General features: G+C 37.2%; 1 protein-coding gene across 4 annotated transcripts in view; it reads right to left on the reverse strand.

The window, feature by feature from the left end:
• Positions 1–15,333, reverse strand: part of TAX1BP1 (Tax1 binding protein 1) — a 63,402-nt gene extending 48,069 nt beyond the window's left edge. For 2 of the 4 annotated variants that reach the window (XM_032991519.2, XM_032991520.2), the window contains exon 1: positions 12,078–12,261. In XM_032991519.2, coding sequence (XP_032847410.1) covers positions 12,078–12,254 — 177 coding nt within the window. In that variant the 5' untranslated portion in view covers positions 12,255–12,261. Of the gene's footprint in view, positions 1–12,077; positions 12,262–15,223 lie in introns of those variants that run through there. The other 2 variants (XM_032991518.2, XM_032991517.2) reach the window with 2 other exon arrangements.
• Between the last annotated feature and the right edge of the window lie 11,810 nt (positions 15,334–27,143).

Consider the following 27,143-nt stretch of genomic DNA (forward strand, 5'->3'; position numbering starts at 1 on the left):
ATCTTCTGACAATATTCTCTTTATTAAGCCTAACAGAAGTACACAGTGGTTCAGAAATACAAAATACTCCTACACAGTCATAGCTTTCTCTGTAGAAACAGATTATACTATCACAGATATAAGACTATAAACAGATATTGGATGGCTCAGCAATTATCTCAATGTGACCTCTGACAAAGATATTCCTTTCAGTTAAAAAGAAAAATTAATAGTTGCCAAAAAATAGGATTAAAAATATATAAAGAAATTTTAAGATTGCTTAAGGGAAATAAAAATTTAGATAAACAAAAACTAGTGCCAAATGTTGACAGAGGAAATTAACAAAAAGTGAAAGTGATGATGAGGAAGATGGGAATACCTGTGAACAGCCTCAGCATGATTTTATATTTAAAGAAAAAAAAACAAAACAAAAAAAAAAAACCAAAAAAAAAAAAAACAAAAAAAACCACACTGCAGCTCTGGAAGTAAAATGAACAGCATCCTCATCATCATCAGGCATATGAGCTTGGAAAAAATATTTTCATTTCAATTAAAGGAAAAGGTAGACTGTTTCTCTGACTGCTGATCAAAGCAACAAAACTTAATACAATTAATACAGACTATCTTCCAGGTTAGTCTCCAGAGGAGAAGAGTCCAGATCACCTCCAAGAACCTGCCTGTTGTGAAGACCTTACCCGAACTACAGAGAGGAATGAAATTGCTATTTAATGTAAATGTCCATGTATGGGTTTTGTTGTCTCTCTTGTTTCTTTGGTGCTTTTTTTGTTTGGGTTTGTTTTGGGGTTTTTTTATGTTTTTTTTGGGGGTGGTTTTGGTTTTTTTTTTTTTTTTATTAAAAAGATCATTACAGCAACTGGCCCATACAATTCTCCTTGGGGCAAACTGAAAAAGGGCAAGTTAAAGCTTTTTTCATAAACCTAAGAATTTGTGCTTTGTGCATCATCCTGGTAATAGTGCAGGATTCAAGAAATCAGATGATTCAACAGATAGGTGTTGTTAAATATGGTTAGCATGAGGTAAATAGTACCAATCAGTAGTGTACACTGAAGAAAAACTTAAAGAGCATTTAAAAAAAAAAATATTTACTTATTGCATATGCAGTTTTAAAAAACTGCATATTTCAGTTACTTAAATACCACTTTCTGTGAAAGCTATAGAATCTGGAGGTAGAAATACCTGAGTGAAGACTAAAAAGAGTTCCCTTGCCAGCATATTCCTTAATTTCATACTTTGAAAACTCAAAGGTAAATTTTGTTAAAAGTAGATTAATTAATCCTAGTCTTTTATTTTCAGAAATATTTTCTCCATAGAACGATGTTTAAATAGCAGATAAAAGTTATCCTGCCACTTCACAAAACCATTTGCAGTTGATGCTCCAGTTCTTGGGGTGATGTGACTCCTTTGACCCCACTGAACCTGCACTGAAACAGTGTTAAGCGTTTAATTTACTTCTATCTTCCAGTATTATTTCTATTCAAAAAATAAGAAAATTGAAATAACAACACTGGCACAATGCATCAGAAACAAGGGCAGACAAAGGGCAAAGTCTTTTACTGTTATCAGAGAAAAATCTTCAGGCCTGTAAGAACAAGAGTTTGACCATTTCAACTGCCAAAACAGCTGATATGTCTAACAGTGAGCACCCTTATTAATTAAAACATTACAGAAAACAAACAAATGCTTGTAAGAAAGATTTGCAAATTTGATTTCCATATTTGAACTATGGTAACAATGAAAAAGAACAGTCATTGAGAGATATTATATCCTTTATAAAAATATTTAAAATTAAGTCTTCGATTAGTTTCATTTTTCATTTCTTTCATTTACTGACCAAGTTCTAAAAATTTATGATCTAACTACTCAAGCTACAAGCATATTTCTTTACATTAATAATTAGAACTTAAAAGCTGTTAAAAAGCTGAAAAGTTAGGGAAACATGGGGAAATCCACACTTAATCCCTGTTTAGGCCTCATGTGAAGTTACAGTCCTATATTGTAATGAAGAATATATTCTGACACACTAAAATGTAAAAACAAAACAAACAACATACACACACACCCCCCCCCCAAAAAAAAGCAAAGGAAAACCACACAACTTCCATTAGAATGCTAACTAAAATGGCATACAAACAACTCAGCTACAAATACTTTTATAATATGCTGTTTCCTTTTTAATTGATACTGTTAACTGGAAGAGCATTTGACTTGAGAAAAAAAAAAGTACTAAAAAATTAGAAACACACTTCCAAAATGAAAGCAACTCAAGTGAAACAGTATCTGGATCAAAACAGCTACATTCTTTGTTGTTGTACAGAAACTCAGTTGGAAATCCTTTAATTAAAATAACTTCACATACCAATTAAAAAACAAAAAAGAAAAAAATACCCAACAAAAACTATTGTCAACTACTAACATAAACCCAAGTTCCAATCAAAGTGCTAAACCTGAAGCAAATACACACTAGTACATTCTTACCATCAGAAATCTTAAATAAATGAGAAATTTCAAAGGGACACACTGAGACTTTCTGTGAGCCAGGAGGAGTACAAGTGGCACAGTTTACTAGTCGAATTTAAAAACCTGGCATGGGTAATGGCAGACATTACAATATCCACATTCCGGCACACAAACATTACAAATTACACAAGAACTTCAGCACAAAACCTTCTGAAGTTCAGGAGAAAAAAGTTGAATGACCTGTCAAACTATGCACAACATTTGTGAACTCTGAACTCAAATTCATCATCTGATGCATTGACTGGCTGTGCTGGTATCTTTACTTTTTAAGGAATTAACTTAAAACTTCAAAAACATTTTGCTCAGAATTAAAATCTCAAATATATTAACGTCCTTATTTCTTAGAACAACACATAAAACTTCAATGGTGCAATTTCCCTAAACCAACAGGAAAAAAAAAAAAAAAATCCATGTTATTATCAGATTTAGAAGTAAAATCTCTGCTAACCTGGTATTCAACACATTCTTCTATCTTCTCTATTGCTCTATGTTTAAGTCTCACAAACTCCACTCAGAAATCCATTTTTAAATTTGAAAGCTGTGCACAAATTCCAACACTCTTGTTTTCTAGATGTTAACCATCAGATTAACAATCCAGAAACCAAATCCTACTTTTACCTTCTCAACTCATGTTTTTAAACCAAAAACTTGGCTAAACATCATGTCTCCTACAAAATGTCACACCCTAGATCAGTTATTATGCACAAACAATGTGTTACTCAAACAAACCTCACTGTATTTAATTCTGCCTCCATAAAATGGAAAGCTTTAATAGGCCATTACAGAGTAATCCATTCACTGTATTCCTATTTCCTACTTTGGAGCAAAAAGGCTTATTTCATTGTAGGACATCATGAACTACTTTTTAGTCATATAAACCAACTCTGTAGTCCCAGTGGAAATGTGGAAGCCTAGTACAGGTTAAGATGTCTAACACCAGGTACTCTGCAATTTGGCTGGGCAAGTTGGGACAACTCAAGTGTCCGCAATACTCACACCAGACAGGTTTTCCTTCTACTAATAAACAGGCATGTAGTCATCATGAAAGTTTTTTCTTCTTCTATGTTGCTCCACACATACAAGCCCCTTTCTTACTGAAATGCTACACAGTACGATTAGTTTCCCCACATTTATATTTCACCCACAGTGTATTTCCAAAAAATAACTTGAAGAAAATTGACTAGAAAAATAAATTGGGAGGATAGGGGAGGAACACAAATATATGTGCCTGCCTGTATGCCAGTAGTGAGTTATCAAATATATTACGGAGGAAAAATAATAACCATTTTATTTTGCTGTATCTCCTTTAACTCTCATCTGATTCATCTTACAAGGAATGTAAGCTCTTCTAAGAAAAAAGTTCTGCCTTACAACTGCACAGCACTTGCAGTCTAAAAATTATTTCAAACTTCATTTTCAATTTCTTGAGTTTCAGATGAATTTGGAAAACAAACACTTCTCTGTTTTTCTATTTTGTTCAATTTCTTTCCTTTTACAATGCCTTAGTAAAGTCAGTTAACTCAATCTTGAGAAAGAGTGCTTTAGAGAAACACCACTGTAAGGAAAGCTCACTTGGCATTTTCTTCCCGGGCCTCAGAAAGCTGTTACACAACTGGAAGAACAGCAGCGTTCATTCTGCTGCACCAAGAGTGTCTTACCTATCTATACAACACATGCACTAACATCAGCAAACCACAGAAGCAAACCCAGGAAACAGTTGTTTAGCTGAACCAACTTTGGCATAACCAATGTGCCTTTATTGTAAATACCTAAAATGACTCAATTAGAAAAAAAAAAAAAAAAGGGAAAAAAAAAAAAAAAGCGCCACACAACAACTCAAACCACAGAACTCTTCATAATAAATATTACTCCCTTTTCATACTTAAAAAGGTAAATTGCATAGTTTAGAAAGTAATTTGACAAAATCCCCTAGGTACTACAAAAAGACAATAAACTACCACTGAAAGAAGCACAATTACAGACAGTAGATAAGGCTTTGGATACACGTTATACAGTATCATTATTACTGGCAACAGTAAGTCAACATCCTTTACATATTTCACAAGGTAAGAAACAGTTATTTTGACCCAAACCACAGAAAACACAGGTGTCTAAGCAAAATGCAATTGGGCTCAATATCCTAGGAAGTGATTTCTCCACAGCAGGCTTGGTTTCTGCCATAACCCCTGAGTTCAAGTCACACTACTTGCAAGTCACAGTAGTTCTAGCATTATTGTAGCCTGTAACAGCCTACAACAGGCAGCTACAGATAACAATTTCTTCTAAGTGAATTAACAGATGGAAAAATTAAAACATCTGGGGGTAGTGAAGCTCATACTGGGCAAAATTACTGATAGTTTACTGTTAATACTGACATGCTGCTGATGCGATATATTTTTGAAAACATGCATCTTCATCAAATAATGATAACTAGATGCCAATTCTGAAAGAATCAAACTGTACAAAAGCTTTCAGAACATGGACATGAGGAAAAATACTTTAAGTATTAAGTACATTTTAGCAATGTTACGGCATAGACATTTCAAAATAAGTAAACAATGAAGTCAAAGCTACAATCTTGGGTTTTTTAATGTCTGTGATCACCTTATACCACATGCAGCTTTGACTTATCTCAGTCCAAGCCATTTAAGGCTTCACTTCAGACATGACCTTGCTACTCACACTGAGATAAAAATTTGTTATACAGCAGAAGCCCTAAAGCTGAAACATTTTTAGGGTAGAAGCTGGCTGCAAGGTACTCTCGACTCTGTGAAAGGCTGTAATCTTAAAATGTTCTCTCATGCCCAGACCCGATGAAGTCCAAATCTGCTCAATGTTACAAACACATACAATCTTTTAACTTGGGCTATTGAGAACATATGGTATTTGTTGCAATATCAAGGTACTATCAGGATCCTAACCTATCATCATCTCCTGTTGGTTGTATTTCTACCTCACATTTCAGAGGAATATGTCAAAATGACATTGACAGAGTGCCTAGACCATAGCATCAACTTTCTCTCTTATTAGGTATAAATCAAAATAAATATAGAAACAATATGAACTCTCTAAAAGAAAACTTGTTACATATATAAATGACTGTCCAAGGAAATGTTATGACAGATCAAAGAATAACAATGTTACTGGTTACATTAAGAGTTAATCATGAAAACATATTTAAAAAGCGTAGGTGGGGTTTAAGTGAAATATTCATTTACTATCACATTTCATGAGAACTATAAATTTGCACAATCTTTTACTTCAAAAATGTTAGCAGCTACTGACTACTGTGTTATGCCAATTCTGCCTCTGACCACAGAAACCTAACAGAGCAAGTATTTTTAGAAAGTTAATGACACTTGGAATTAAACATCAAAATTTCTTGTCAAATGTAACAGCATGTAAACCCAGATTATCCTTCTCCTCATCTGGTATGGAAACAGCCATCAATATTGCCATGGACTTTTTTTTAAGCAAAATAGTATCTGTTATTTGCAATATGCTTTTCCAAAGAACGTAAATCAGAAACCAACAGAATCCTTCTAATTCATGGACACAACAGATCTCAAAACATTCTGCATTCCAATAATTCTATTCCCAACTATTTTAACAAAAGGACAGACTGCCCACTACACATTCCTGCATCTATCAAGCCCTGTAGCGATGATTCCATGCCAGAAAAATTGTATTTCCATATGCCTGTAGTCAATAACACACCCGGCTGTTGCACTATACTTCACAACATGATCTGCATATATGGAAGTAATTGGTATCTTTAAAAAATAAATAAATAAAATCTACAATAAAATCAGGACATTTAAATGACTCACAAGTTGTACTGTTATTTGCAGTCCAAAGGATACTAAATAACCCCGAGTACTATACAAAAATATATCTATATGGCCTCAATAAAACACAACCACCAAGCTATTCCTTAGTTATCCATCAAACTCACTGTTAAATTCTGTTATAGAAGTTTTGACCACAGACAAGTTAATTCTGAGGTTTGCTGTAAATCAGTACATTGAAAAGACAGAAATTAAGCTGCATGTAAATACAGGTACTTCACTGTGTGACCTCCTAAATATGGAATACTCTCTCAGAGCAAGCAGGCACTTCTTATGTTCAAACAGTTACTAAGATCTTCCCAATCCTCGTTATTCAGTTCTTCTATATGTTAAGTTATCACAACATCAGATCACCATTTTTAAATTGTGAATATTAAAAACGTGGACATTAAGAAATAAACGATTTCCTTTTCTTCTCTATTGGTACACAAAGGCAATCAATACCAAAGCACGTCTATAACTTAAACCAACATCCTAGAAGAACGGTGATGTAGATTACTTAGAAAAATATACCAAACTATAAGTGAGGAACAGAAAAGTTTTGAGGGAGTAGTTAATTAATGACACAGCAAGACCAAAACCATTAGCTGTAAGATTAACTGCTGCTATCACAGTTCTTTCCAGCATGCTGGCCTCAGCAAAATTAAATCTTCAGAAACCCAGAAAGTATTACGATATACCCCACAAACACCCACACCTTTAACGCCACTCTCTTGAAGCAATATCTTTTATTATGCTCATAACATTCTTTCCTTGGGCCTCTGAGATATATAGTAAACCTGCCTCCCTCGTATACCGAACAGCTGTCAGTCCTGTTTGCACACATAGGTCCTAGACAGAGGGTTAAACACTGCTTCCTAAAAGACAAGCAGGTTTTTCGAACACTTCTGCAAATCTGGACATTATGCATTAATAATGTAAAAATATCACATGGCCATATGATTAATCCACTTTATTGTGAAAAAGTCACAAGATGTAGACTTCCCCCAGACGGACCATTTTTGCAACCAGATGTAGTGCACATATTAATTATTTTTCCTCATTTCAAAGGTTTAGAGGGCCTCTCCAGATTTTGATTAATCAAAGATAAGCAGGGAAGAATAAAGAGGGGCCACTGGTCTTGGATCATTCTGGGAGTACAGACCTCCTATGAAATCAATCAAGAATGATAAGCCTTCTCCCCTTTGACTCCACACTAAGAACCATCAGTTTCTGCAAAGAAACCTTCACTGGTGGGAAAGTTGATCTCAAATTCTACTTCCCATAAAACTGCATGAAAAGGGAGTCAGGGTCAGGATGTCCATGCCAAGTACTAGACCAGTACTTATCTGTAAAACTGCCCTTTTTTTCCCTCTTTAACAAGGACGGACATAACTGATCAAGACCTTTTGGCACTTGATTACAAATGACCCTCCAGAATGTCACAAAAGCAAAAAGAAATAGCAGCAATGAAAGACAACAGATTTGAAGACTGAGTCAAAACCTGGTTTTAAGCCTCCTGTAGGGGATAAGGAAGAAAAAGAAAGATAAATATACAGAAAAAGAATAAAAATGCTGCGTATTCAGAACTGCTGCTGTGAAGGGTAACATCATCTCCATCATTGTACTTCTCACCCCTCCAAGTTTCTGCCAAAGGTCTAATCCCAACACTAGCATACACCTTTAGATATACCTAGTTTGTAAGAAAAATGGTATATCTTAAGTAATTCTCCTATTTGCAATGTTACCCTTTCAGTTTATGAACACCGGGTTTGCATTTTTATCAACAATAGAAAATTACTTTCTTGGGAACAGTTTTAAATTTCCTACCACCACCACTAAGTACCTTACACTCAGCATTACAAAAGTTCAGTGTTTAGCAACTTAAATTATGCTGGGAAGAACAAAAACATGTTTAATCTACAGCATATGCAGAGAAGTTCGAATAACCTGTTAAGTTTTAGATGAACTGTTATTTGTTTGCTGATTTCCTTAGTAGTTTGTCATAATGCTGTATGACACAAATCCCTAGCTTAGGTCTGAAGTTCTAGACCTATTCTACCTCCCAACAAGACCTTTTTCATGCCTCTGATGGAGAACATGGAGGTGGTACTTTATCTTGCTTTGGCTCCTTATTTGAAATTGTTTTCTAAAATATCCTTGCGAAGAAGATAACTGCAAATAAACAACTGCAAACATCAAAGAACCTGCTGAGGTACCTTCCACTGAGGCCATTATCTTTTCATAGTACAAAATATACTCAGTAGACACAGCAAACTGCAAATATTCCTAGTGAGGACAGAGAAAATAACCTCACAAGCTTTAAGTCTAGCAAGTGAAAAAGAATGTGTATCAAGTGAAAAAGACTGGTATAATGAAGAGCAAAATGAATAAATAACCACAATAAGACACTCAAAGAAACTCTTATGAGCAATTTATGGCTCCTACCAAGGATTCCATTTCTAACATCACTTCTTCACATAAGCTGCACAACACTAATGGCAACTACAACAATCACAAATGCAAATGTAGATGGAACAAAAAGAGTCTATTAGACATGTAGTGCATACTATGGTAACATTTAAAAACTCAAGCTAGAAATTAAAAGTCTGTATATGAAATCAGGTTTTGCTTCTGGAACTATCAGTTCTATTTCCATTTTAAAAAGAAACTGACAAACCAAACCCCTAAAACTTGCTCCTCAGAACAGAACTTTTTAAAAGAAGCTTCAATTGTCATTCTACATTGAACAGTCATGGCAAAAAAGTAGGTATAGATCTTCTCCCACACACCTTCCTCGTCCACTTGTTTCCATCACTGTGATGCCAGCACAGCTGCCCATTGCATCACACAGTGATCAAATTGAAGAACCAAACCAGTTACGAAATAAGATGGTAAAAGTTGGGGGAGGAGGGGCTGTATTCTTCTGGCAGATCACTTCCCTAATCCATTTCACTGTGCACAAACAGCTGGACTAGCAAAACAAACAGGATAATACAAGGATACAAATAACCTACTCAAGACATCATTGCTGCTGAAGAAACGTACCTGGACTTGCAACCTAAACGCAAACCATTCGCTTAAGAAGGTACCTATAGGTTTTGTTCACTTCAATAAAAAAAATTATTAGCTAACCAGTGGAGCAAACACAGGACAGAATACAGCTGAAGGCATTGCTCCTGAAAATGGAACGAAAGTCAACATTTAGAACCAAAAATAATGTACGGGAGGGGGGAACCAAACAGAAAAAAACACACACAGGGAAGAAAAAAAAAAAAAAAAAAAATCTTACTCCATACTTATTTTCTATACTAATCTGAAATTATCAGTAAGTTTTTTTTGGCTGGAGGGAGGTGGCAGGGTGTTTCTTTTTAAACTATGTGCCTCTGTCCAGTATTCACTATTACAACACTAGTAACTTTCTGTGCAAATCCAGGCAAAGGTTAAATGTTATCAGCTTAAACAGGTTTGTTTTCTAAGCAATTTGTTTACCTCAGAAAGACCAGGTGGATTTCTATTCCAGATACATCAACAGTCAGTGAATTGATACTTTGAGTTTTCCCATAGAAGCCTCACTTTCCCTGCATGCTAGGCCAATACCAAAGGCCATTAATTATTGTTCTCATAATACGTCAATATTTGCTTTCTTTTAAATGCTGAAAATCACTTTAGTAAACATGCATCACATACTGCAGATCCTTCTTATGTGTTTTAGAAAGGTAAATGATAAAACCCCTGACTATTTTACCAGTTTTCAAACCACCTCCAGGTAGTTTGTTGATTATACAGTAACTATCAGTTCTAAAGAAGTCACTCATTTTTACACTCAGATCACAGTATAGTACAACTTCTGTCTATTATCTATCCCAGTATGATTACATTTTCAGCATTTATTTTACTGTAAACATTACACTGTAAACATTACTCATCCAGATGCATATTTGTAGACACAGATACCATTGGGCATCAGGTTCCATTTAACTCACTGTACTAGAACTACACTAAGACAGTGTATTTGTAACACTCAGTATAAGCTGACCTAGTCACAAAAAAGAAAACACTTTTTATCCTTTTCCTCATCTCACAGTGCTTCCTTCCCTCGTGTTGATGAGAATTAGGTGAACCGAAAACTCAGTTGGGGAATTCCATTAAAAAAAAATCCAGTCCCAAAATGTTGGTCTTAACCTCAATCAATTCCCTGATTTGATTCATCACACAAGAGCTTGTTTCACATAAAGGAGAGGAAGAACAAGAAATAAGCCACCCTGTGTAAAAAGATGTTCCTTTCAGCAGCAGTACTACCATATACCACCTCAGCATGTTCCTCAAATGACTGCCAAAGCTGTATTACCTGCCACTGTTAAGACGGAAAACTCTACCTCAATAGTTTATGAAATCTATCATCACAGTCAAGATGAAATCAAAGATACCTGTACGTAGCATTTTGCGTAGTCAATGAAAAACTGGTTCATACCTTTTTTTTTTTATTTTCCTATTTAGTAGTCTTCAGGTCCTGTCTGACTGCCTCCCTCACTTAGATCAACAGACAAAGCCACAACATTGACTTCTCAAGTTACATTTAAATAATTTCAAAATGCTTATGCATAATATGAACAGCACCCTCTTTAAAGATTTGATAAAGATTTTTTTAAAGTTTCATTAATGCCATTAAATAAACATTCAAGTGTGCTCAGTTACACTATTTGTCAAAACTTTGCAAATAATCAAGGTATATATTTACACAAATATTTCTTAAAACTTCCCACTAGAGAAATGTGTCTGTACAATAATGCTTCCCTCGCACAATTCAGTGATTGTACAGGCATTACATACAGCATTAAAAATGTTTCTGCTTTGTTACAGAGCATAGTACTTCTGTTTTGCAGAAGAGTAATTTATCTTGAATAAAGACTAGCAATCCATTGGTGATCTGCAGATTACAATGAGGTCAAGCATTTACACTCTTAAACTGTGGACAGTTCTAAGGGAAAGGTCCTTCAGTACTGAGATAGCCTGTTACCTTTCCCCCTTTTCCACTGCCAAAGCATCCCTTCTTTAAAGCCCAAATCAAAACTTCTATTAACCATTCAAGTAAGGAATTTAAGCATCATCTCCTAGGAGCTATACTGATAAAGAAACACAGATCAAGGTTTTAAATACAACCAGATAAAAGAATTAATCAATTTCTAATACCATAAATGAAACTTTATTAACATTTAAAAATAACTCCAAATAACTTAGCTGTGGCCTCACCCCTCTTTCGTTTTTCAAGGGTCTGTTTTGAATAATTTCAGTGATTTATACAGCTCAGTCTGTTCTAGCAACAAAAATGAGTCAGGGATGTGGGTCAGGATATCTCCAGCTTAGTTTTTGCTCCTTCCACACACATTTCACACTTACACTGGCTCACAGTCCTTATATAGTCCTGCTCACAATGTCACTCTGTACCCACGCACCTCTACTCAAATCTTCTCCACTTACTTCTGCACAACACCACCACATCACACCTTCCCTTTACTCCAGCAGACTTAGTGTATTCATTCCTCTAGTTTTGATCTCCAGTTTGATCTCTGTTACAAAATTCACTCTCTAATAGCAGGAACGAATACATCACTTCAGTGACATTCCATTTAAGTTTATGAGAGAGCTTTTACTGTTATTTGAATTGTTTTAACTGGTAAGAGAGAAGACAGTAAACATTTGAGAAGTAGCAATGTAACAAGCTTTACCTACCTTGAAAATGCCAACCCAGTCTTTCTGATGAGGATGGATGAACTGGGTCAGGGTATAGTGACATTCAAGATGTGTGTTCGGCAAATAACTTTTTGCCACGTTTTGAAAAATCACATGTGCAAAATTGGAAGTTTGCAAAGTATTAGCTGAAGACGGAACTTCTTGAAAGGATGACATGTTTGATCTGTAACAAAATTGTAGAAGTTGGTATTTTAATATAGTGGAAAAATTAGTTACGTTACAAAAATTAATCTATTTGAAATATACAAGACAGAGAAACCTAACAATTAGTTCCATTGTTCTGAGAACAGATAACTATAGACCAAGTCTACCAAAGTGCACTGCCTCAGTATCACTCCAAAACAATCACCTCTCAGAATAAAAGGGCAGTTATTTCAGCAATGACATCAAGATGGAGAGAAAGCACTGCTTAGCTGAATGCCCCTAGTATTATATCTCAGATACAGCAACAGAAAGTGGGAAGTAAAAGAGTTTGTGTAAAAACAAAGCAGGGTTCTAACTTGATGAAATATTCTTAATGGTTCTGGATGTGCCAGGGAAGGAAAAACACAGTTCTGTAGTTCCGTACTTTAAACTTTTCTCAGAATCTGTACTGCTCAGTGCTTTTCACAGCATTTTTATACATGAAGTTTTTCTTCCCTTCACAGTAAAAGTGACAAGTTTATCTAAACAAGATGGTTTTGTCTGATTTTGTTTAGGTTTTTTTTCCTTCTTCTTCAAGAGTTCTCTTGCCTCTGTTTAGCAGTTTGTGAGCATCTCTTACCTTTCTCACCTTAACACATATGCTCCCAGCCCTGTATGTTTAGCTTCATTACCATAAACAATGGACTTGACTGATAGCAAGAACATTTAGGTAAGCATGCAGTTTGATGGATTAACACTACTCAGTTGGACTGCAAAAGCTTTTAATCATGCTTTCCATTCATCACCTCATTCCCACCACATTACTAAAAACTACAGCAGTGCATGATGTTTCACATGCAGAACAAAAATATCCCTTCCTCTGATTCGGCAACATCTGCCAAAAATGTAAGATGGGCAACTGAGAAGTTTCAAGTGTTTGACTTCAACGTACAATCACAAGTTTGTCAAAACATTTGATATCAGGAGGATCGGAGCCTTATATATCCAACATATTTCTAGAAAGATGAGCCATCCCATTCTTGTAATTGCTATTATAAGTAATCTGATACTCACCAAGCAAATTCACACCTCAAATGAGGTAACTGCCAATATAATATACTTAATGGCATAATATATTACTCTCATTGAAGATACGTGTAGAAACCAATCCCAAAAAGGGACGGGCCACTGCAAGTCTCAGGAAGTTCAAAGATCAAAGGCTATTTTTGTATTTTCTATGGCCTTTTAAAATTTCACCAGTTAAAAAATAAGTAGCAAGGAATTCACATTTTCTGAAACAAAACGTACTCTGAAGTAAACATGTATTCATCACTCAAAACAAGGAAAAGGTAAACAGGCATTTTTTTAGGTTTAAGCCCTCGACGTTTTAAGCTTATTACTGCCCAATTTTGCATAACACATGAAGTTCACATGGGCAGCCATGATATTATTTTGACGTATCAGATGTTAAGTAGAAAGCAGTTTTGTACCCCGAACAACACAAGTAGTAAGATAAAATGCCAAGCTTGTGAAGATTAACAGATATAAATCACAAAAACAAGAACCTACAGAAGCAAGAAATCAAGGAAAGATCGAAAGACAGCTTTTGAGAGACAAGAGGGTACACATAAATCATATCTGTTATCTTGCTTCAGAGTCCAAAAGAGCGTAGGAAATTTTATGGCATAGTAAACCCTGAAAACTCCCACACCTCTCAAAGCAGAGGATTACATTTAAGACATTTCTCAAATCCACTCAGAATTATAAGTGGTATGAAGCAGCAGTTTCTATAATTCTAAAAGAAACAGAATAGACTTAATTTTTTTCAAGTGCAACACATTAAATCATTTTTAGTAACTTAGTAGTACTTGAAGCCAAATATTGACACAAAACAGACTGTTTAAGTTTTCATTATCCATTATAAGTACAGAAAGAGTAAACAAAACATTAAGTAACAAAAACAACTGAATTTAATTTTTCTAAAATATGTCCATTTTTAAAATTGGATAGTTTATTATAAGCACATATTGCAAATCAATAAAAAATAACAATAATTTTAAAAACCACACACCAAAACCACCCCCAACCCTTCATTTCTGCACACTGGTTGCTAGCTATCACAGCCGAGTACTAGCCTCAGTGAAAACAGCAAAGGGAGGCTGGTTTCCAAGCCCAAAGCAGAACTAGTCACAAATCAGAACTTGTACAGACCAGCAGAATCATTTGGGATTACTGTTCTCCAGCAGGAAAATCCCCAGAGCTTAGGTGAAGCCGAGATCTACTTACAGTTCAAGGATAGTTTAGGGGATGCTGGGTGCTTGCTTACTTAGCTCACAGCTACCGGTTGGGAAATAGAAGAGGAGGAGGAGGAGGAGGCGGAAGAGCTACGCTTAGGCTTCATTACTAACATGACAAGCGATTCCCTCGGGGAGGCTGAACGACGCGTTTGGTTTGACGCACCGAAAAGGACGGAGGGAGCAAAACCTCGCCAGGCAGGAAAAACAAAAGCAGGACGAGCCGCGCCGCCCCAGCCAGCTCCTCCCGGCACCCTCCGGCTGCGGCTCCGCCGGGCCGGGGCGCACCTGACACCCGCGGCCCCAACCCGCCCCACCTTCCCCCCGCTCCGCGGGGCCGGCCTGCGCCCCGCCGCCGCCCCCCGCCCCCGCCCCTGCCCTGCCCTGCCCTGCCCTGCCCGCCGCAGATCACCTTTGCCCCGGGCCTTCGCAACGCGCTCGCCGCCGCGGCGGGGGAGAGGAGTCCCGCCGCCTCCCACAGCACGGCCGCCTGGGCCCCGCGCCCCCCCGAAACGGCCGCTGCTCCCCCGCTTCTCCCCTCCCGACTACGACTGGCCCAAGACAGAGGCCGACTTCCCTCCCGGTGGCGCAGAACTGAGGCCCGCGGCCTAACGGCCCCGCCCGCCCCGGCAGCTGCCGGAGGCCGGCAGGGAAAAAGGTGTCGGAGCTCCCCGTCCCCCCTCAGCCCGGCCGCGGCGGGCCCCTCACCTACAGAGGCGCGGAGGGCGCCGGGGACATCAACATGGGGCCTCCGCCACCAGCGCCTCGCAGCCCCGCCTGCCCGCCCGCGTCACTTCCAGCCGCGGCTCTGCCCCCGCGGGGGCGGGCCGCCGCCAGGGAGCCGCCGCCGGAGCCGGCCGGGGGGGGGGGGGGGGGCCGGGCCGGGCCCGCGCCTCTCCGCCCCGTCCCGCTTGAGGCCCCTCAGGCCGCCTCGCGCTGCCGCAGCCCGCACGGCTGCAGGGGGGCGAGAGGGCCCGGGCGGGGCTCTGCTCCCAGCGCCCGTGGAGCCCTGCAGCTGTTACCTCCGTCGAGCGCACCTACCGCAGGTCCCTCCCTTCATCTTCGTTATTACAACGTTACAGTACTCACGTACCCTACTTTAGTCGTCTCCGTCTCGGTCCCACTTCCAAAACACAGGCGTCCTTGCACCTCAGAAGCCGCCACCATTAATCTCCCAGCCTTTGCGAGTCTTCCCAAGCTGACGGAGGGGTGAGATAAGAGCGACCATAAATGTTTACACACGGTTCTCCTGCTTGCTTACGGTGGCGGATCTCCGTGAACATACAATACCTCACAAATAGACTGAATTTACTTGATTTTCAACCAATGTCAAGTCACAGATCACTTACCAGAGTAACAGGACTGAGTAACGACGAACAGTGATGAGTAATGGTCACCGGTTCTGTGGGATTTCTCCCAATATGCCCAACGTTGGCTGCTACCACAAACTCTCTTCAAGATCACCTTTAACTCTTTGCTACTACTGTTTCTTACATGGTTTCATGTGTATTCCCATCAAACAGGTTATCTGGAGAGACATTATAATTAATATTATCTAATATTATAGAATTAATTATTAGAAGTTTTGACTTAGGTTTTTGACAAGTTCACCAGCTTTTTCATGGGCAGTCCTAACAGAAATTAAACTAAGCTGGAGCATAAAAATCGTCTTTTTAAGTAATAAAGGTTATTCATTGTACTGGCTTCTGTTTTGTGCTTCTTGTTTCTGAAAACAGTCTTATGTCTTCAGGTGTATCACAGATTACTAAGTAATCATTTGATTTGTATACACAGCTAATAATCTCCTGTATCATCCATATACTCCATTTTCCCTGGAAAGCAATAAATTTCCTACACTGTACTAATAGATCATTTCAGAAGACACAAGAACTGTATGTGCAGCACTCTCTCCTTTAAGACCAGATCAATTTTTGTAGTGGAAAATGAAACTAGTACATTAATCAGAAAAGCAATAAATATTTTTAAGGAGGTGGGGAGAGCTATTTCTTCTTATCTCTACCCTCCATTTCTTCTCCTCACTGCTCTTTGCTCTGTATGACCTGATAAAGGGCTGTCTAAGAGTCACAAGACACTGTTCTCGCGTGGGCTGGGACTTGGGAAGAACTTGGGGTTTGCAATTATTAGCTGGGGAGTATCAGTGTTGGTGAGACTAAGTAGTTTTGCTTTTATTTAACACCGTTATAATGCTGGTTTATGGGAATATAATGGTAAGTTTGAAATAAAGATGTTCTTTGGCAGCTAACAAAGTTTTTACAATGAATGCCTTGAAAAAAACTCTGCTTCCTAATTTAAAAAAAAAAAAAAATCCCCTATTCTGAGGGTTTTAAGAAACTTGAGGTATTTCTGTGCTCAGTCCATAAATGTTTATTCAGTCAAAAGAGTTAGTTATGGTTTAGTCATAATTCAGTATTAAGTTACTGCTTCTATTGCTAAATGCATATGTAAAAGGTAAAACAAACTACATATGCTGGTTGTCACATGTACAATGTAAATATTTGGACAAACAAATCAAGAATAATCTTGTATTTTCTTGTACTTATATCCACAGTTTTCAGGAAAACATGTATTTTTAAACTCTTTATCTTAACCACATATATATAGTGGTTATATATATATACACACACACATATATATATATGATATAAAAATATTTAATCAATTATTCAAATTAAGAACATTTCATACCAAAATAAATGTATGTTTTAATAAGTGTTCTCATGTATGTATTTGTATCCTAAGGTTAGATATCAATTTTATCCCTCTAGAATTTATAGCTATTTTACAGAAAGACGATGCAGAGCTTTTTTTTCATGTTATTATTGCACCTTTGAGAAATGACGGACTTTACCCAAATGGACAAGTTGTGCACTGTGATCCCAGGATCAACAATCAATATGCTTGTACTAGTACAAAGAAAGATCTGAATCAAGAACAATGTGATTGGAACTGTCACGTGAAATTTGCACTTGCTCTGAAAAATAATGGTTGAGTGCCTTAATCAGTCTGAATTTTCTAGACAGGGATCATGAGACACTATCTCCTGAAATGCATCCATGTGATATAAATCTTTTGGAAAATTTGCTTTCAAGTAGGAAAAAACCCACTACTTTTCTATATTTGCCTACATTCTTTACAAAATATTTAACACTGTCAAATAAAAAGGAAGTTTAATATCAGCATTTCTAGTGAATCCCTAGTCTTGTGAGACACTCTAACACTAATACATTAATTCAATTAGAAAAGCTTAGTACAGGTATGATGGCAATATTCCCATCTCCTTCTGACTTGATTTTCACCTTTCTAACCCCACTGATTTCAGTAACAGGAAACTGTTTTCATTCAAGTCAGTATTTTACAACAATGGTATACTTTCCATGTATACTAGAATTGCATTCTAAGCATGCAGGATCAGTGTTTAGCCAATACTGGCAGGGGTTTTTAAGGAAAAAATGGTGAATGATGTCAAGTATCTTTTTGAAGCAATTCTCCCTATATATGACATAAAATCAGAACCATGGAGGTTGGAAGGGACCTCTAGAGCAGGTCAGAGGAAAGCATGTCGCTCAGGGCCTTGCCCAGCCACGTTTTGAATGTCTCCAAGGATGGAGGTTCCACCGTCATGTAGGGAACCTCTTCCAGTGGTTGAAAACACCCACTGTAAAAATGTTTCTTTATATCAAAGTGGAATTTCTCACGTTCCAATTTTGTCTCTTGCCTCTTGTCCTTTCACTGTGCACCTCTGAAAAGAGCTTGGTTCCATCTTTTCTACACCCTCTGCTTAGCTGGGTGTAGGTAGCAACATGATCTCTCTATGGCTTTCTCTTCTTAAGGCTAAAAAAAAATCAGTTCTCTCTCTTTTTGTGTCTATATGTACAATTCCCAAGGAATATATGTCTCATTTTGTTGGCAAAATACATTTCATCAGGGTATTTATTTGGAAATAAAAATCTGGGAGAACCTTTTTCTTAGTGCCTCATTTTCTGAAGTGCATAAATATGAGGACAAATATACAACGGCAAATTGTGATTCTGGTTTTGACATAAATATTAAATAAAGTAAAAATGTATGTGAAAGCAGTAACTGGATTTGAACTTCACTGGATTCCAAAGAAGTTTGAAATCTAATCTGGGACGTAAAAATTTCCCTGCTTTGTAATTATACTGAGACTTTCTTTGCCAGGATGAGACCAGTCCCTCTTCAGGCAGGAGATGAACGAGGAATAAAAACTGTAAGCAGCTTACTGGAATTGCCAAAGGAAGTGTGGGGCAATTACAGACTCCCAGGGAACAGAGTTTTGCATGTTTGGAAAACATTTACTATTTTCATAACTACACTATCTTTTTAAACCTGTGAGCATCTTTAGCAATTTATAGCCTTGGAATTAGAAATGGGTCCCCATCACATCTGTTTAACCTTGGATATATTTGAACTCTTATTCAGATCCAGAGCCTAACATTTTTTCTCTATTTTCTGTTACAGCCTGAACCAAAGCCATGATGAGTTTTGGATCCAGCTCTGAATTCTCCCCCTGAGGCCCATCTTTGCTTTGTGTGAGTGACAGAAAAATTATATATTTCTAGGTTTTATTACCAGAGAAAGGTACTTTATGTTGTGGATGTTCAATCTATTGGCGTGACATGATGATATTGATGAAGTGTGGTAAAGAAATGCTTCGGTTCTAATGATTTGATTTCGTTTTGGTTTGACTCCTATTTCAACACTCCCAACTTTTAAAAGTATGGCCCATGTGAGATGTAAAATATATATATTGATGTCACTAATCGGAAGCTCTTTCTGGTCACGTTGTAAAGCACACTTAATCAACTTCCTTAAGATCATGTTACAGAAAGCTATTAACTATACTCCTAAAACAGTTAAATAGTTATAAATAATGTTTTATATTATAGCTGACAACACTGAATTGCCCAGCGTTTAAGGAAATCTAATCACAGGGCATGCAGACTTTGCCTTCCAGTAAGATGGTGTGGCAAAACTTTGGAACATATTAGAAATCACATACTATTGCTAACATTTCCTATTAAGGAGAAAGTCTCTCTCTGTATATTTTGGATTTCTTTTCCAACACTTAATTGCAGCTGATGAAGAAAATCTATTCAAAAGCTGCCAGGATTTTTAAATCTGTATGAGTGAGATTGATGAAATTTGTAGGTTTTCCCAAAAGAGTATAGGTGAGAGCAGACATGTAAATTTTGTATGTGTGTGCATGTATGTGTGTGACAGAGGAGAGAGCAAGAGCTTACTCCTAAGGTGTGAGACTTGGCAGCGCTGCACTGTACAATGGGCACAAGAAACCGCATGTCTGTAAGTGACCGCATTTGAATTGCTGTTATTTCACTGTTGGGTTACTGTATTGTTAAAGTGAAAAGGAATGTTTTTAATAAATGCAAATAATGAATTAAATGCTTGCACATACTGAGGCTTTACTCTCTGGTGTGTAATTAATATATGTGCACTGGAGACCCGGGTCTGGGGGAGTGTTTCATTTCTTATTTATGATGTTTGCAAGGTTTTTTTTTTTTCATTCTAGCATACCTCTTTCTGGCACACACATAACTGCATGTAAATGACTACTGAGTAGGTGTCACTTAAATCTTAGCAGATATAGAACAGGTAAATACCTTTGTTTGGTATGCTTTGGTAGATTTACTGTTTCTCCCAGTCTTTTATCTTTGCTATCTGAAAGTAATAGGAAGCTCCCAAATGACCAACATTTTGTTTTCAGAGGCAGGAAAACTGCGTGTGGCAAGAAACAAATAAGCAATGAGATTTCAAAGTTTTTGTACTTCGGGGCACAGCACTTAACCCTGAGGGACTGAAAGTAGAAAGACAGTTTCCACAGCTACCTACAGCATGATTCTTGTATCCCCTCCAGGGTCCCCCTCCAGCACTGGCTGCCACTGCTGGCAGAGCACAGAAGTGTCTGTATACTGTATCTGCAAGAAGCTTGGCAGCTTTCCTATTTTCTCATAATGCTATGTGTTTTTCTCAAAGGATCTAAGAACACTCCCATCCCTGGAAGTGTTCAAGGCCAGGTTGGACGGGGCTTTGAGCAGCCTGGTCTAGTGGAAGGTGTCCCTGCCCGTGGCAGAGGGGTTGGAACAACATGATCTTCAAGGTCCCTTCCAACCCAACCCAGTCTATGATTCTATGTCTGAGTCGTCATACTAATGCTGTCTCCTGCTCCCCTATCCTGGCTCTATCAGTTCCTGTGTCTCCACGGCTTCACTAGTTTTTCTTGCTCCTTGGCTCCCTGGGCAGCTGCATCTGTTGCATCATGTGCTGGAACTGGGGAGCTTGGTGCTGCTCCACAGCTCCCCGCCAAGGCCGGTACCGCACAACTGATGCAGGAGTTCATGCTCACGCTTGACTCAGCACCGAGGAGAAGGGCTGTCAGGTTGTACAGCACACTTGTGAGAGGTTGTACCTGACCTGGGTCTTGAGACAGATAGTCACTCACCCTGCTTTTCCCCATAGTACCACATGCAGCTTGGGGAGAGGTCTAAAACTCTTGTGTTGCTATTTGTACAGAAAACTTCTCGGTCAACAGATCTTGAGTCCGGGTTCTCACGTTTTTCTTCTGCTTGAGTTCTGAAACTCCTTCATTATGAGTTCTTAAATTCTATGAAAAAATAATAACCCTATTGTTACATACATTATGTACAAACAATTACTAGGAAGTACAGTGCTGAAATGAAAATTTGACTTTAATTCATCCCCCAGATTATTTGTTATTCTATTGTGTCTATTAACATTGTACAGAGAAGAGTATGTTGGATCGGCTGTGCAAATTTACTTGCAGAAAGTAATGCAGTCTTTCTGATTTTATTTGATCAGCACCAGTTAGAAATGCAAACTATATTTTTACCACACATATTCTATCTTTTTAAAAAAAAGTCATACCTTTTCTTAATATGCAAATTTCCTTGTATATTGAATATTTTAAGAAGGCAAAATACCGCAGTGCTTACATTTCTACAGAAAGAAACATATTTAATAAATGGGTCTCTGTTTTACTAATAAGTATTTTATATTATAAGGTAGCAAAGTTAGCAATATTGTTCAAAGCATGGTTGTGTGTTGTTGTGCTTTGGAACTGGAATCTTTTAATTAAACTATAATTTACATTATTAATATGGGTAACAACTCTTGCTCTTTTAAAAACACTGTAATGTCACAGCCATGACATATGGCTTTAGTTCACAACATCACAAAGGATTTGTTGGGCCTATAATAAGTGTTTTGTACACAAACACCATAGTTAGAATCTGTTTTTACAACATGTATTTCAGTTATCTTTACTGGTACATGTCAGTGGGCAGCATTTGGTCTGCATATCTGCATATTTTGAATATACCATGTTTGTGCCGAAGGAGACTTTTTAAGACTTTATGAAACTGCCTGCTAAAATACTACCACTGAGACCTGATTGGGCTTGTCAACACTGTTAATAATACTGCCTGTAAGTAGTGCAGTGTTTCCTTAAAATAGGGTGATGGACACCAAGTTATCTTACAAGTTTTTGAGAATTTTACCTGTAACAAACTGCACATTGATCGACTTACCTGTCATCCATCCATCTATCTATCTATCTATCTATCTATCTATCTATCTATCTATCTATCTATCTATCTATCTATCTATCTATCTATCTATCTATCTATCTATCTATCTTTCTATCTTTCTATCTTTCTATCTTTCTATCTGTTTATTTATTTTCGCATTACCAGAATCCATGCATTTCTCTCCCTGTTAGAAGAGATGCCAAAAGCAAATTCAATCTGTGGTTCTCTCTCTCTCCTTCCCAGACCTTTGTTGACTTGCAGTCCCTCTTCTGCTGCAATTAGTCAACTGCCAAGGGAGAGTTCATTGGCTGAATATTCTTCCTAGTCCTCTTCTAAATTCAAACACAGTTAGCCTTAGTTTTTGATGTACTAATCACAGGGTTGCTGAGGCCAAATCAGCTCATTTGTCAATGGGGTTTGCACAAGCTTCCAAGTGGGATGCATTTTTCCCCACAAAAGAACAGATCTTATGAGCTGCACCCATTGGATGTCTAACATCATCCTGATTTTCCATTTACATATTGCTTTTTGATCATTTTACACTCAATATTTCACTTAGAAATCATTTGTATCACAACTGTACTTGGCCCTCAGTATTATTAGGTAGCATGAAATATACTCAGAAATGGTATGAAAGTTATTTCCAATAGGGCTTATGAAGAACAGCTGAGCAAGTACGACCTTCTGACCACAAAGTGTTTGTTTACTGGGAACTCTATTCCAGTTCTCTACATTTAATCTGTCTTGGACCAGGCTGACATTCCCCTGCTAGATTTATTGTATCTCTAGAGGCTATTACAAACACAACATTGTCACTGCTTATCTAATAAAACGATAATAGGATTATATTACTCTAGTGATAATGATACATTTATGTTCATTTTTAACAGTAACAAGCCAAAGTTTGATTTCATGTTCAGTTAAGATAATGTGTTATTGAGGGAAAAAAATTAACCGTTCAAAAAGTATTTTGCTTTCAAACAAATCAGTCATATAAAATATTCTGTATTGCATCTTATTTGTAAATCAAAGCATCAGTTTTTATACATGAGCAGGCATACTATGTCAGTTTTACAGAAATAGTAATAATGAGGAAGTCTGACTCAGAAAACTCATTTTCCTAAATCAACAACTCTGGATTTTGGAAGCTTGTCATGGTGTTTTTTCTTGTGCATCTTTTCCTAGAATTTGTCAGATATCAAAAGGCAGGCACAAAAAAACAGATTTACATTTCAATTATATTTAGTTATATTCAAGGTGTCCAGAGTAAATTCATTTGTTGTTAGTGGTGATATTGTTGTTATTTTTATTGTTACTAGTGGTACTAATTATTATTACTGGTAGCATTAGGCTTAAAATTGTAGCCCCATTTTAGTTTAGGATTGCATGCTTTTAGGGGAGACTCTTAAATGTCTTTCTTAAATAGATTAACTTGGTTACATTTAGTGTAAACAACATCTCCCTCTGTGTAATATAAACTCTTAATTTATCTCCCAGCTCAGACAACATAAATCAAATTACTTTTTAACTTCTTTAAGTTGTACATTACAAAAGCCTTTTCTTATTTTAAGAAAGGAAATTACTGCACCTCTCTCCTTTTTTTCCTTTTTTAATTTATTTTTTTTAATGTTTGTTTTGGTAGAGCTATGATACTATAATACTGACCTTTACCAAGTGATCCTATTGTTTTGGTGACCAATACCCTAGCGGCTCTGTTCTACTGGAATTTATATCAGAGCTAGCACAGATGAAACATGGATCATTTTTTATGAACAAGCAGCATATTCCTTCTAAAAAGTATTGTTATCTGATAGTTTCTTCTGTAATTTTTCACTGAGGCCATTACTTTTCTTAAGTGCTGTTACTTAAAAGTAACCTATAAAAATAGTCTGTAGCAGGGAAATGTGTTAATATATAACAGAGATTTTAAACAAAATTAGTAATAAACTATTCCATAGGTATGCATGCTACATGGTGAAATTATAGTACTAGACTTAAACTAAATGTGCAGTTTGTATTTAGAACTCTTAAATGTTACTTAAAGCGTATTCATCTTAAACTTTCAATAGGGCAGAATGGAGATTTGTTAAAATAAAGATTCTTCAACTAATTGCCTCAAGTTGGTATACATTCCAAAACTTTTTATTACAAATTCCTTTCAAAAATCTTTCAATAGACAAAACAGTCTAGGCAACGCGGGCAATACAGACAATACAGGACCACAATAATGGCAGTAGTTTTGTCTTTGTGTGAAATGGAGATATTTTGATCCAGGTTGATTTGTGTGCTGCTTTTGTAAATGTCTTCTCTGCCCTTTTGCGCATTAAATTGATATTTCCTCTATCCTCTATATAACTAAAATCCCAGAGGAATTAGATTTATTATTAATTGAACGCACAAAACATAAAATTGAGTCAAAATTTTGCAACAAAGTATAGAAAATAAAAGCTGGTTCTTTTATGTTGAATTATATTACTTAAGTAACAGTGTCTCTTTGTCCAAATTAATTGCTCTCCTGATCTGCAGTAGGTTATGTTCCTGGTTACTAATTCTTCTAGCAAAGCAGTGATGAGGAATATCCCCTAATGCACCTTGCTCCTCTGGGGACCATATGTTGCTCCCTCTAAAATCAAGAACAAACTCTCAAGAATGTCAATAGGAGCAAGATCACCTCCCATTTTGGTAAAGCCAAGACATTGCTCAGAAGCATGCCACACAAAGAAAATGCTTCTGAAGCAATGGTAGGAAAACCCAAGTACTCAATTAGTGCCCAGATTCCTCCTTCTGTATCATAAGGTTAGTTCAGGATTTTATCAGAGTAATGTGAGGTTGATGCTTTTAGACTGATAAACACACGGTGGCTGGAAAAAATGTAACTATTCTTTCTGTGGTTTATATGCGTGCATCTATTCCCAGCCAACAATTACCTCATCCTTACTTGGACTCCTTAAGTTTGAGATCAACTTACCATGTAGCTTTTCCACATTATTTTTCCTTCTTGCCCTACCATATTAATATTCTCTTCCTCTGTCAATACCCCATAACTGGCAGAAGGAGTGACTGGTTTTGTGCAATTCCCACATTAACCAGTATGTTCTATATGTAGTGCATTACAGGTAGAAGTAAAAATAAAATGACCATGACTTATAGCAAATATTTATCATATGTAACAATACTTCTTTTGGAATTTGTTTCTTTCTTCAGCTGCTTTTACAAAAGCTGTTCATCTAAATCTGAACCAAAGTCATTCTCTTTGCATTTCTGTCATGTGAAATAAGCATGTAAAAATAAGCTATTGTACACAAATATTGACAGATTCTAAATCCATTAAAACAATCTTAAGCATATTTTTCAGTTAAAACACAAAAATGAAATCAACCCCAAATTGCTATGAGATGCTACGCAGGTAACTGTCCTTACACTTTCAATTTTTTTGTGTCAATTCTCCAAATCAAACAGCTCCATATTGTTTATAGTACAACCTATATGCAATCACCCACATACAACATCCTACTCCTACTTATTTGTAAAAGATAGTAGTGATTGAAGTTGCCCATAACCAGAACTGCAACACATTTCATTTAGCAAAATGCTGTGACTAAAAGGACTGGTTCTCTGAATTAAACCTCGTCAGGGACTTTGAAAAATCCACAGCACTTTCCACGAAATTCAGCTAGATAAAGTGTCTCTATTGCATTCTACTTGGGTGGAATTTTGAAGATAACTTGATGGGGATGATTGAATTCTAGGAAATAGGTACTTGAATCTTTTCAGCTCTTCTAAGAAACCGAGTCAGCAGTCTAGCCTAAACATCCTAATGGGATTTATTAGAGCTAAAAAGAGGGCAAAAGCTGTAGTGCTTAACTGAACTTGGTATCAATTAGTACAAATACATATGCACTGGTACCCTACGGTAACCTGCCCATTCTAACATTCACCTGATGTTCCAGTGAGATGCAACCTCCTTCCAAACTACAAATGCTTCTGACAAAACAGTAAGTCTTCATACCAAAACAAAGTTTCTGGGTTCCCCCCAGGGCACTACATTCCCACAGAAGCCTGGAATTTGCTTCCCTTTAAGTACATGCAACATTCTGAATATTGCACATATTCAGCTCATGGTTGATTACTAAAGTACATACTGCTGCAGAATATATAATACAATTCAGCAAGAAATAAAGCAGTTCAGATTACACAAGGTTTTTGGTTCGGGGTTGTTTGTTTGTTTGTTTGTTTTCTTCTGTAGTCAAAAATACCCACTTGCATTGCTGCATATACATTCCAGTGTTATCTAGCAAAGTGCACACAGCTAGGAAATGAATGCTGCCCTGAGAATCCCAACTCAGATATTTACAAGTGTGAAGTATGTCGTATTATGTTGGACTCAGGATCCCTCTAGCCCAGTAGTCTGTCTCCAGCAGTGACCAGTCAGAGAGGAAATATGCAGGGATATTTCTCTGGAATGCTCTCCCAGCTCCAACTATCTGCGGCTCAGGGCTTCCTGAGCAGCCCCACTATGGTTTTATTGCATTTTACAAACAGTATGAAAGCTCTCCAATGCAGAGAGGTAAACGCAACAAATGCTAGATGAAAGGTTAAAAGGAGGAATGAAACACTGTAGGCTTGGCTGCCAATTCATTTTGATTTAAGTCTCAAATGTGCTGTTGCATCCACTGTAGTTTCTTTTGGCTATACTTAGTAGTGTTAATGTTGTATTTAAATATCACTCCACAATGAAGGTCCCATTTTACAGGTGTCATATGCCTATAACTCTCACTAAATTCAGTGAAAATTGTGCTTAGTTATCAACCCAGACTATAAAACTCCATGTCCTGAAAAGGAGGTCTCCCAAAAGTAATGGAAAATTTTTTAAAAACTGATCAAATGTGATTATCCCGCATCAATAGAGGTAAAGTCAGGGGCAGGCTCTGAAAGTGAATCCAGATACCCTCAGCATAATTTAACACAGTGCATGTATTTCCCTTTGCTTTCAGAGGTTCCTTATTAAGGGAAAAAAAATCCTT

This window comes from Tyto alba, unplaced genomic scaffold (genome assembly GCF_018691265.1).
Source record: "Tyto alba isolate M040663 unplaced genomic scaffold, T.alba_DEE_v4.0 Super-Scaffold_38, whole genome shotgun sequence".
NCBI lineage: Eukaryota > Metazoa > Chordata > Aves > Strigiformes > Tytonidae > Tyto > Tyto alba.